The 12,712-nt window shown below is 38.4% G+C and overlaps 1 protein-coding gene across 1 annotated transcript; it reads right to left on the reverse strand.

The window, feature by feature from the left end:
- Positions 1-3,779: 3,779 nt before the first annotated feature.
- On the reverse strand, positions 3,780-6,942 carry LOC124622830. Its single transcript, XM_047148622.1, has 3 exons — positions 6,698-6,942; positions 4,678-5,341; positions 3,780-3,790 (listed from the first exon to the last, which is right to left on the reverse strand). The coding sequence occupies exons 1-3, from the start codon at positions 6,848-6,850 to the stop codon at positions 3,780-3,782; spliced, it is 828 nt and encodes a 275-aa protein (XP_047004578.1). The 5' UTR covers positions 6,851-6,942.
- Between the last annotated feature and the right edge of the window lie 5,770 nt (positions 6,943-12,712).

Here is a 12,712-nt window from a genome sequence, read left to right on the forward strand (position 1 = left end):
CAAGAGTTGCTAAGAACTTTACAAGCCTTATTGACAATACTCTGCAGATAAAAGAATTAGCAACATATGTTTAAGTGAAATTTTAGATGTATTCTTGACCATAATGGTCAGCTGTTCAAAATGCATGCTGTAAGCCCTGCAAACAACAGTAGTTTTATCAACAGGACCTTTATATAAGTCAACAGTGAAAATCTACAAACCTTCAGCAGACATTTGCAGCAGTTGGAATGAGACAATGTGTCACGCTAAAAATGTCACTAATAAATTTAACCTATTTCTAGATTAATTTGTTCCATTGTTTCAAGCTGTATTTCATAATAGAATTTCATTAAGTGTCTACCTACGTTACTGCAGGAGACAGTGACTCATTAAGGGAATCAAGCTATCCTATAAACAAAAAGGGAATGCTGTATACAATACTGAGAATTGTATTAAACTTCAGAACAAGGGATACTACAATTCACATTTGCACTTTAGTAACTCCAGGGATGGATCAGAAATCACTGCTGGTGACTACATCAAGTTAAATTCTTTGTAATATGTAGACAGATTACTGTAACATGAGAACGGTAGTGCTCAGCATGCTTAAAATGATGTAATTATTAATAGTTTATGTTAATGTAGGACTATAAAACACTAGAAGTAATGAACTATAATTTATTTAAGTCAGTCATATGTACATCTACTTCCTGAAAATGCTGTTACAAAATCCAGGGCACAACATGGTTCCATTACAGAAATAGATCACGATTTCCATCTTAAAAGGCAGCAAGCCTTTTCTACTTTCAGAATGATTGATTAGTTGTACACATTTGATATATTGTATTTTGTGAAAAATTACAGTTGCAAAACATGTCAGATGCGTATAACAAGTTACATTACCAGTCTTACAGTCTATAAAATTTAATAATTGTTACTAACAATGACTTATGTTGCTGACAAAAGTATTAACTCAGACAGAGTAATAGAGCAACAAACATTTCTTGGAATGTATGCACCATGATATAAAGGTGTACTGGGATGAGGCACTACTGAAGGACATTCAACGAAGTGAAAATGTAGCTAGTCGTTGGAAACTAATAAGAAATGGTAATACTGAGTACGACAACATATCAGACCAACCTCACATTACAGTTGAATACCTGATCCACAACTGAAAGAACTCTTTTATATTGTTACTGCACAGCTATGCAACATTTGTTGAAATCCCTGCCATAAGCTAGAAGTAGGCCAATTTCCTTGTAATGAACTGAAGTGTGAACAAAATAAATCAGAGGAACTAACTCTGGGATTAACTAAAGATGTACAACATAAATCAAAACTGTAACAATTTTACACTGATTCCAAATTAAACTTAATGGTGTAGGATATAATGTCCTACACATTCAAATAAAATGCAGCAACATGACACTCCTTAATGTTTGTAAGAATACTCTCCCTCTATATAGGTGGGAAGAACTTTTCCTTAATCACTATATAAACACCACCTTTCACATTATTCCTGTTGGAATAAACTGTTTCAATTAAACTGACTGTATGGAACACTGAAGCTGTATTTTAATGCTGTGAAGTGATTTTCTATATCGCAAGATTCTACAGCTACTGGCAGAAACAGTTCAAGAACACACTTTTCACTCAGTACCAAAGTGTGTGCTGTTATGAAATTTTCTAGCATATTAAACACATGTGCGGTCCAAGTCTGACACACAGCGTCACACTACCAAGGGGTTTCATAAGTTAAAAAAAACAACACAATAAGTAACAAACTAAGGGTCACAGTCTGGATGAGATGCAAATTTGGGAATGGAGACCAACTACTGTGTCTGATATTAAACTATTCCAAACTGTGAGTGGAATAAGCAACTACTAGAATGTAACTATGTCTCAGTAAAATAATATATGCAAAGCGATAACTAATTGTTACCCATATGCAACAATACTGACAGCTTGTATCAAAATTTAGATGAACAGCTATTATGAGAAGTAACTACATTAGGAAACACCCTGGTGTCATTCTGATTCAGGACAATGGGAGAAATCCATTTTTGGCTAACCCTTTTGTAGTATTATAATATTCTATCGCAAGTTTTATACGTCTGCATGCCAAAATAATAGCCTCTAATTACATACATAGTTATAACGAATTACATGAGGTTTAATACAGAATTACTTTAACAGATTTCTTCTTGTTGGGCAGCACATGCTCAACAAATTGAAAGGAAGATGTAAATATTTGTGCACAGAATAGCTGAAAGACATAAAAACTTTACTAGGAAAAACTGGCCCAGTTTCAACCTTAGGCCAGTATCAGGTGCACAGATGGATGTGTACACAAACTGATAAAATTTTACAATGATGAGATTGAAACTAGCCATTAGTGCTGGACAAAGTATTTACTTCAGCTGAATAGTCTGCATGGAAACAGTTGTGACCTTCTGACATTTGAAACTGTTGGAAGCAAATTATCCACAACTTACAGGCTTTATGGACCAAATGACTATTAGTGTGCATTCAGTTGAAGGTACTACACCAATATGGATTATGGAACCTGCCTCTGCTTTCAGTGGACCAAATACAGTGTAACTGAATGTGTGAGACATAATAGAAATTTCCTGTGACATCTGATAAATGTGCTAGCATGTAAAATGTACGCAAATTAAAATGTGCTAAGCTTCCGTTTCTTAAAAGAAGCAGTAAAGGTGTCATTCTTTTTCTTAATGTAATTATTTAATAATGCGTTGGTGGATGCTTTGACTAACAACTTCAGTATTTCATCTGCCGAATGACCATTACTGCAAATAAAGTCTGTTAAGAAGAAACTTTTCTTCTGAACAGCATTTATGGTTACATTTTGAACAAGCACCCTTTGACTGTTGGATGACAAAATTTTTTTTTCATTAGGGACAGATATTAATTTCTGTACAGTAATGTAATTGTAAATAACAACATTCACAACATCAGGCTGAGGGAATAACAGACCACCCCTGTCCAAATTTTTGATTAAACTAAGATGTTGTTCACCATGCAGACACATTTCTTTGTCTAAGAGAAGGTATTTGCTGCACACCTCACACTGCTGTTTCTTCAGTACACTGCGAACACAATACCCTGCTAAATATGTTAATATCGGAAGGTATGTTTCTGCCTGCCTGAAATATTCCTCCAAATACATAATGTCAACCATAAACTCAGAGTCTGTTTGTATAGTCTCTTTTGTGTCATCATTACAATTAAAGATGAACCCTTCTGCAACAGGCAGTTTACCAAAAGTACTTGAATTCAACATGAGTGGTAACATGTTCTGCATCCTCATCTTCGCTTCCACTTCAAAAATCTGTCTCACAGATATGAAATACTGAGAGCCAGCCATTGAACGCTAACTGCTAAACCTTGCTTCCAGAGAATCAGTCTGAATTTTTCCAGGCAAAAAATAAGTGAAACCAAGCTCTTTAGTACAGTACCTTGCCATCTCAATCAAACCATAGGTTGTGTGTGTCAGAGCTATATGTGTATCTTTTGAAAGGGTATTATTTTTCAGGCCTAAGTCCTTCCACTTATCAAGCCACACAAGAAACTTTTCCAAAAAAACTAATTTTTCATCATTATTACTTAAAGACAGAGGGCACTGGAAGAGATCATTTAGTCGAACACCTTTGTGAACTGTCTTAACATTTACAATTTTCCACCATGTAAGTATAATTTTAATAAATTCTGCAGTGGTCTGGTAATGTAACAAGTTTTTCTGTTCTCCTACAGTTGAAACGGCTTCAGCTGTATATTCACTGAATACCTGCAAAACAAGGCTCACATTCTGTTTCTCAAGTGAAGATGGATAAAGAGACTTCAAAGAAAGACCATAAGAGTGCTTAAGTAGACCATTACATTCAATCTTATGAAGCTGCCTCAATGCTTCAAAAGATGCCATTAACACCTGACAATCATCACTGCTTCCATCAAATTGTGGATATTTGAGCAAAACTTGAGACTCCTTTTGATTAACCCAATTATTACGAATACACTTAAGGATGTGGACAGAATCAATTATAAAAAATAGTGGCTGAGTTGGATTAGCTGGATGTGGGTAAACTATACTGAGTTTTGGAGGTGAGCTAAAAAGTGCCATAGATTTCCTATTTAAAGCATTGTTGTCACTAACTACACAAATAACTTTGAAACCAATGTCATAAAGGCCACATAATATTTTCTTCACATACAAAAATAACTGTTCAGCTGCAAGGTTTCGCACTGGAAGGACATGCACTACTTCTTTAAAAGAAGACAGCAATGATTGTACCATAAAGACATATGCTGTAGTAGCAGCCTTGTCACTATCAAATGCTGCCCCCACAATGTTTCCTCCCTTGTAATCAAAATAAGGTTTAATATGAATTTCATCCATCATTAATGAAATGGTACAATCACTTTCCTGCAAAGATTTAAATCTTTCCTTAATATACAGGAGCATAGCACCTTCATTTTGTTCATTATGAGGACCATTAGTATATGAGGAACACATTTTCTGTAAAGTTCTTGGATGAGGAAGAATAAGATTGCCAGATGACCTCAAAAATGTATAGGCATGAGGGGAGATAGAATGCAGGATACAACAGAATATAGAAAAGTGAGGATTAAACCTATAGTTTTCCTCACAGCTACATAGCAACTTAACTTGCTCACTTAAGAATTGAATTTGTTTCTGTTTTTCTTCATCTACAGAACTGCACATGTCATTTAAAATGTCCTGTATAAGAAGGCACTGGATTTTTAATGAATTTTCTTTTGCACTGACTAATTCTTTCACTGTGTCTAATACTGTAAACAAATCATTCATATTTGAAAGTTTGTGTGATATTTTTCTACTGCCTATCTTTCTTATCTCAGTGTTACTTCGATAGGCAGACAACTGCAAATCATTTGTCACTACTACAGATACAGACACAGATGGAGCAGGCAATACAGTAAGCAATAGAAATAGGACACAGTCACTTCTCCTAACAATGGTCCATTCACTGGGAATGGTTTCTCTTTCTAGGCACTGCAGAAATGCTTCAAAAGTAGAAAATAACTTCCTCGAATCATACTCTGTTTTGGTTACTATACTGTCTTTAATTGCTTGTAGAAGATGTTCATTGTCCAATCTAGCTCTCCTTTCCTCTGCACTTTCTCGAGAGCTGGTGGATGGAGTAGACAAATAGCTTGGGCAGCCTGGTAACACTGATGGGACAGCACCCTCTCTAAGCCTCGGTCTTGAAAGCTTGACAGAAAGCTTTATGCCTTTCACTTCATCATAACATTCTGTATGGCGGCAGATGTCAGATTCGGTGAAGTGAAGTTCACAAACCTAAAACAAAGTAGTGTGAGTCAGTACAATATACAGCATGATCTAGAGATGTGTGTCTGTATGTGAAAGTAAAAAACACTGGATACTCATTCATTTTCCACCAATATCAGCTTGACAGGTCACACCTTAGTGGAAGTACACAAATTATTTAGGCCTAACAGCAATATACCATGTTCTACAACAACATGCATATTCCATTTTAATAAATCTTTTATTAATTAGTACTATAAGCACTATGAGCATACCTCACCAGGCATCAGTATATGATGAATATACCTGTGAACTGCTTGTGTTACAGCAGTACTGTGATATTTATGGAACTATAAGAGTGAAGTTCCTATTATGGATTACGTGGCACCAAATTTCAGTAATCTGTTGGATTCTGCATGTTAACATAGCAATTATTTTATAATTTTGACTTTACAGTTTCTTCATTGTCATGGTATAAGAGATATCAACAGCTGCAGAATACTATTTCACTGTGTGTGTTTTTATACCAGCGCATATTAAAACTGTGTCATTGCAGGTAACACTGAATGAGGGTCTTGATATATGCCTAGCACAAATTTCATGTTTGGATAGAACAACAACTCCAAAGCAAACGCATGCCAAACACAAAATAAAGTTGAACAGATGCCAACATAAATGACACACCTCAGTAAGACAGTCATGACCATCCAACTGGGAGTATGTTAAGAAAATATCCACTAAACATTCCGTGCCAAGCTGTGCCGTATGAACTAAATGACACTTGTCATTTCAATTAACCATCTGGAACATTTAAAATACCGGACAGAATAAGTAACTTGATGCGTTATTAACAAGAATGTCGTCATATGAGGCGGCTCAAGTGATACAGAACGCCATTGAAATCTGTTTGTGAAGACAACTATTCTGCATCGTCACCTGAAGTTAGGTTAGGTTGAAAGATAATAATTTGATCGTGGGTTGGCGAATGTCTAACAGGAAAAACTAACACATAGAAAAACAACACAGAAATGCTTCATACAGAGAGATCGCTTTTTAAACATCAAAACAGCAATATCAACATTCGTTAGCACTCATGCTAACTAATGCGAGACTGAAAAACAACACCCACTCACAAATAGAGAATAAAACGTATCGGTAATGCGTAACAAAATACGAACTGCAGAGAAATTTAAACACGAATAAAAAGTAACATGAGCCACAAATTTATATTTCGTTTTCAAAATCAAAATAAAGCCACTTGAACACGAATACTAGGCCTATTTACCGCGAACTTTTGCTCACAATTTTAGTCAAATGTATCCAAAATGCAAGATATTCCACCAGAAAAATAATAATAATTGTACTAGGTATATAGTTTTTACATACCTTCGTGTGCTCAGTGGGTTGGAAATTGTCCCGATGAATTGCTGAAAGCCATTTCCAACGCAGATTCGCATCTATCGGAAAGGAAAACAACATTACTTTCGGTCCAGTTCTGTAATTCCCACGACACCTTGGCACACAACATTTATAAACCATGTTCACAGTAGCTTCACTACACGTAAACTCTGTAATCGCTAGTTTAAAGCACGAACATAGCACTCGATCCAACAAACGTGTAGATAAACAAACGCTTCGAAACACAACATGGTGGCCCGCTTGGGGTGACGTCACGACCTGCTATGAATTTCGCGCCGCGGCCTTGTCTCCAGGTGGTGGTGGCTACACCCGTCTCATTTGGCGCTACAGTTACGCTTACCTCGCGCGATGTGACGTCCAGCTTTCTCTGCAAGACTGGGAGGAGATCTCTGACAAGAAGCTCCTGCAGTTTCATTCATTTCCACCCAGTTACTGATACGTCATGTTACTCTATCTGTCTCGTCATAAGTTTTGCATAGCAGAGTACGTTACAATTAATGATTTAATGAATGAAGAACATTTAAAAACAAAATGAATTGAGATTATCACTGTATAGAAATTACTGTGAAATAATCCTTCAAAAACAACAACAAAAAGTTGAGATCTATATTTAAACGAAAATCAGTATTTAATTTAAAAAATAACATGTTTTAATTATAACCAAATAAGTTTGTTAGGCATATGACGGAGAGCAAAAACAATATAACGACGAAGCAAATTTTACTCGTATTTCATGTAAGTGCAATACTTTCCCAAACCATCAGCCTCACAATGAAAATTTCAAACAATTTTATCGGCAAATCTGTTTGAGCCCAGGCCCAATACGGATAACTACATAGCTTTCTACATGAACATAGTAACTGTTCCGAAAGAACAGATACCAATGACGACCATGCACCTTCTCTAGAAAGAAATGATAATTAATCGAAACCCTCAGCTCCCAACAGGTGTTGTTGATATACCTCGACGGCGACAGTTGAAAATGTGGATCCCGTCCGGGACTCGAGCCCGGGATCTCCTGCTTACCTGGTAGACGCTCGATCCATCTTCATCTGAGCCACCGAGGGCACAGAGAATAGCGCGACTGCAGGGACTTATCCCCTGCACGCTTCCCGTGAGACCCACATTGGTATCTGTTCTTTTGGAACAGGTACTATCTTCGTACAGTGTAAAGGCTACCCGGCCATTGACCTTCTTCTGTGCGAATGCACACGCTTTGGCCGAACTCTTACGGGTCTCGTCATCTTGGTCTGGCGAGAGTAATAAGTGAACGGGCAAATATCCTTTAGGAACATTACGATTGTAGGTTGTGGACAGTTGGGAATGTGGGTCTCACAGGAAGCGTGCAAGGGATAAGTCCCTGCAGTCGCGCTGTTATCTGTGCCCGCGGTGGCTCATGTGAATAGAGCGTCTGCCATGTAGGTAGGAGATACCGGGTTCGAATCCCGATCGGGGAACACATTTTCAACTGTCCCAACTGACACATGTTGACAGCTGAGGGTTTCGATTAATTATGATTTCTTACATAACTTTCTCTTTTTTGGGGGAGGAAGGGGTCATTAATCTTCTGAATGGTTCGGTGTTGTCCGCCACGATTTCTTCTCATGCGCTGTCCTCTTCATCTCAGAGTAGCACTTGCATCCAATGTTCTTAATTACAAGTAGTTAGTAGATATATGACAAGTTCTATCATCCTGGACAGTTTTTGCCTTCTACAGCTCCCTCTAGTCCTGTGGAAGTTATTACCTGCTATCTTAACAGACCCCTTATTAGACTGTTCCATTTTCTTATCTCTGTTACCTTATCTCTATATGCTCCTTTCCTCGAGCATTCTGCTTAGAATCTGCCCATTGCATACCTTACCAGTCCACCTAATTTTCAACATCCTTCTACAGCACCACATCTCAAACGCTTCGATTCTCTTTTGTTCCGGTTTTCACAAAGTCCATGCTTCACTACCATAAAATTCTGTGCTCCAGACATACATTCTCAGAAGTTTTTTTCCTCAAATTAACGCAGATATTTGATACAATTAGACTTCTTTTGTCCAAGAATGCCATGTTAGCCTGCTCTAGTCAGTTTTTCATGTACTGCTTGCTTCATCCGTCATTGCTTCCAATTTAACAAAATACCTTCACACCACACACCTCGTGAACACCAGTCTTGATCGTCATTTCTTTTGTTTTCCGTCTTTCCCTTAGTTGCTCTAAATTCGTGGAGGTATGTTCCGCTAAACCAAACATCAAGACTGATCCGTGGAGCTATGTTATGTCTATGCAACCAATTGAAGGCAGTTTGTTTATTGCCATATGCGATTCGCTTCTTTTATTTGGGAAACAGCTTCAGTGGCCTGTACTACATGTTTCTTTTTATACATACAATAAACGTATTATGCGTTAGATACAAATATGCTGCTATGAGCAGCAATACACGACAAAATGTAACATCGCCGCATGTTGTATCTACCACATGATATGTTTATTGTGTGTATAAAAAGAAACATGTACTACAGGCCACTAAAGATGCTCCCCAAATAAAACAAGCGAAACGCATATGGCGCTAAACAAACTGCCTTCCACTAATTGCATAGACGGAACATACCTCCACGGACCAGTCTTGATGTTTAATTTAGCGCTAATCTCATGAGTACTTCCTATTACTCAAATCTCCGTTCATTTTCTGCGCTCATTGGGTCGTTCATTCCATTCAAAACGTCACGTAATTCTTCGCTTTCACTTAAGATAGCAGCCAGTCACTGTGATAGAGCGGTTCCAGGCGCTTCAGTCTGAAACCGCGCGACCGCTACCGTCGCAGGTTCGAATCCTGCCTCGGGCTTGGATGTGTGTGATTGGTTAGTTAAGTTTAAGTAGTTCTAAGTTCTAGGGGACCGATGACCTCAGATGTTAAATCCCATAGTTCTGAGAACTATTTGAACCATTTTTTGAACTCAAGATAGCAACGTCATCAGCAAATATGACCACTGGTATCTTTCACCCTGAATTTTAATTCCAGTGCTGTATCTTTGTTTTGTTACCTTCTTGTGTCACAACTTCTTGGATGTCTAGACTGAACAGTAGGAGTGAAAAACTGCATCCATGTCTTGGACTTTATTCTTGGTATCCGTCCTTATGGTACCCTATTTCTTTTTGTACTGTTTGTATATTATCCGTCTTTAACTGTAACTTAACTCCCACTCTCCTCAGAATTTCGAACGTCTTGCACCATTTTACATTGTAAAACTTTTTTACTAGATCGACAGATGCTATGAACTCGTGTTGATTTTCCTTAATTCTTGCTGCCATTACCAAGAAAAACATCATAACTGTCTCTCCGGTACCTTTATCTTTCCAAACCAACCGGATTACCATCTAACAGATCTTCAATTTTCTTTTGCATTCTTCTGTATATTATTTTAACAGAAACTTCAGTGCATTAGCTGTTAAGCCGAATATGCGATATTTTTCGCACTTAGTGCGCATGCTGTCTACGTGACTGTATGGATGTTATTTTTCCGAAAATTTTTTGGTATATCTCCAGTCTCATAGCTTATCAAACCAACCTGAAAAGTCCTTAGGTTGCCACTGCCCTCAATGATTTCAGAAATCCCGAATGTATGTTGTACATACTTTCCATCTTGTTTCATCTCAAATGTTGCAAAGCTCTGTTAAGCTATGACACTATTCCTGAATCACCTATATCTCCCATATCGACTTACATTTCTTCTCGTATCAGGTCATCAAACAGCTCTATCCCGTTGCAGAGGCCTTCAATATACTCTTTCGACCTATCTGCTCTCTCCTCTACGGTTAACAGTGAATCTCCTCTTCCAATCTTAATTTTGACGCCTCTTCTTTTAATTTCATCTAACGATGTTTCGATTTTTCTTTATGCTGAATCAGCCTTTCCGCCGTCCATCCTTTTTTTCTCTGTCTTCGATTTTCTCAAATGTTTCCTGCGACCATTTCGCTTTAGCTTGCCTGCACATTCTATTTATCTAAGTCCTAAGTGACATATATTTCCGTATTCCTGGCTTTTCCTGAGCGTTTCTGTGTTCCTTCTTTCGTCGATCAATTGTAGTATTTCCACTTTTACCCATTGCTTCTGCGCAGTCTCACTTCCGTCGGCCGTCGTAATTTAATATATTATTATTGTTGTTTTGATTTTTTGATTGTTGCCGACTTACGTGGTGGGCCTTAATAAAAATGATATTTCATTCAATTTTGATTTACGGTTAAATGTTTTTGTGAAGTTCTCCTTTTTAACAATATTAATCTCAAATTATTTGTTACGTTAATGAATGTTAGACTCGCTGAATCTTAAAACATGAGCATACAAGTTGAACAATGGAATAAACTTTTCATATCAATTTCCTCGGCTAGTCAGTTCACTTTAAAGCAAGAAATCTTTAGTTATTAATTACAATTGCGGCCCACACACGCGCGAGAGTATTTTTTCTTACCTCCGTAACCATTGTATTGTAGTCGGAGTCCTGGCTCTGGCTGTTGGCTATGGTACTGAAAGTAAGAATCTTAAAGCTAAGTATTACTGAAACGTCGTGCGGCTGTGGAGAAAAATTAATATTATGTTAATAGCGGGCGAGTTTTTCGCTTCCGCTAATTTTTCGTAAGTTAATATCGCCACGTAATGGCGTCGTTGGCTTGAATGCAGGTTAATTCAAGGAAGGCGGACATGAAATCGGAATCATCTCTTACAAATTGAAAGTGCACAATAATATTAAGTCAATGTATTATCTGTTTAACTCATACAAATATGCTTACATTTGCCAGCACTCGAAAGATGTCCGTCTACACGCAATCAAGACAAGAGAAGAAGTGAAGACGACTAAAAAATTAACAAAAGAGCGTATCTTGTTATCTCTTTAGATCATTTTGTTACATTTCCTTGCACTCGAAACCCACCCAGAGAAATTATTGTTTTACGGTTACATGATAAAAATATATTATTCGATTTTTAAATGCCTCTTCTTTATAAATACTGTTTTTTAAGTCTTTTCGTAATGTAGCACTGGGGACGCTATAGCAGTTACCTTTCTTGTACCTACGTGATCCAATCACATTAATGTGACCACCGCCTATGTTTGACGTCGACGCGACGAGTAACAATCATTCACAGACGACAAGTGGCAACACGAGCAGTGGTGGATATAAAAAGCGTGTCGTGGGGACGCGGAAAACAGTGGAGTCGTTGTTGTAATCCGGAAACGGAGCGATTTATCTGACATCCTAAAGAGTGTGATCATTGGCTTTCAGACCTAGCGTGGAAGTATTTCTAAATCGACTAAGTTTCTCAACTTTTCGGGTACCGCAGTGGTTAAAATACAATGTACATGGCAAAATGGCACTATCAAAACCGGCGCTAAGGCAACTGTTGCACACCATGGGCCAGTAATGACACCGGTCAACGACGGATGCGGAGACGTGTACGGGTGAAAGGAGGTGCAACTGTTGAGAAACTGACCGCCCAGATGGGCCAAGGGCCTACCAGCAGTGACTTCTCAACGACCGCCCAGCGAACGTTGCGGCGTATGGGCCTCCGCAGCAGGTGCCGGGTTTATGCACTCTTGCTGACTGCTGTTCATCAGCGACGAAGGCTGGAATTTGCACTCCAGTACCGCATGGGACGTCCACTTAGTGGCAACAGGTGACGTTTTCTGAAGACGGTTAACTTTTTATGCTCCATCGGACAGATGACCGTTGAATCCTCGGAAGGGTCCACGTTGGAGGGGGGACGGATCGTCTGGGGAATATTTTGACGGCATTCTGGAAGGCGTAATGGATCAACACAAGTATGTCCACCCCCACATCCAGTGTCACACAGTCTGTAGTATACTTTCGTGGTTCCGGGAGCACCACGATGAGTTTACCGTACTCCCCTGAGCATCGCACTCCACGGATTTAAACCCAATCGAGAATGTGTGGGACCACCTCGATCATGCTGTTCGCACCACGGATTCTCAACCGAG

The sequence above is a fragment of the Schistocerca americana genome, chromosome 7 (assembly GCF_021461395.2).
Source record: "Schistocerca americana isolate TAMUIC-IGC-003095 chromosome 7, iqSchAmer2.1, whole genome shotgun sequence".
Taxonomy (NCBI): Eukaryota; Metazoa; Arthropoda; class Insecta; order Orthoptera; family Acrididae; genus Schistocerca; species Schistocerca americana.

Coding starts and splice junctions, on each gene's coding strand:
- LOC124622830 (XM_047148622.1), bottom strand. CDS start 6,850: ATGGTTTATAAATGTTGTGTGCCAAGGTGTCGTGGGAATTACAGAACT. Junction 5,342..6,697: donor AACCCACTGAGCACACGAAG/GTATGTAAAAAC, acceptor ACTTTGTTTTAG/GTTTGTGAACTTCACTTCAC.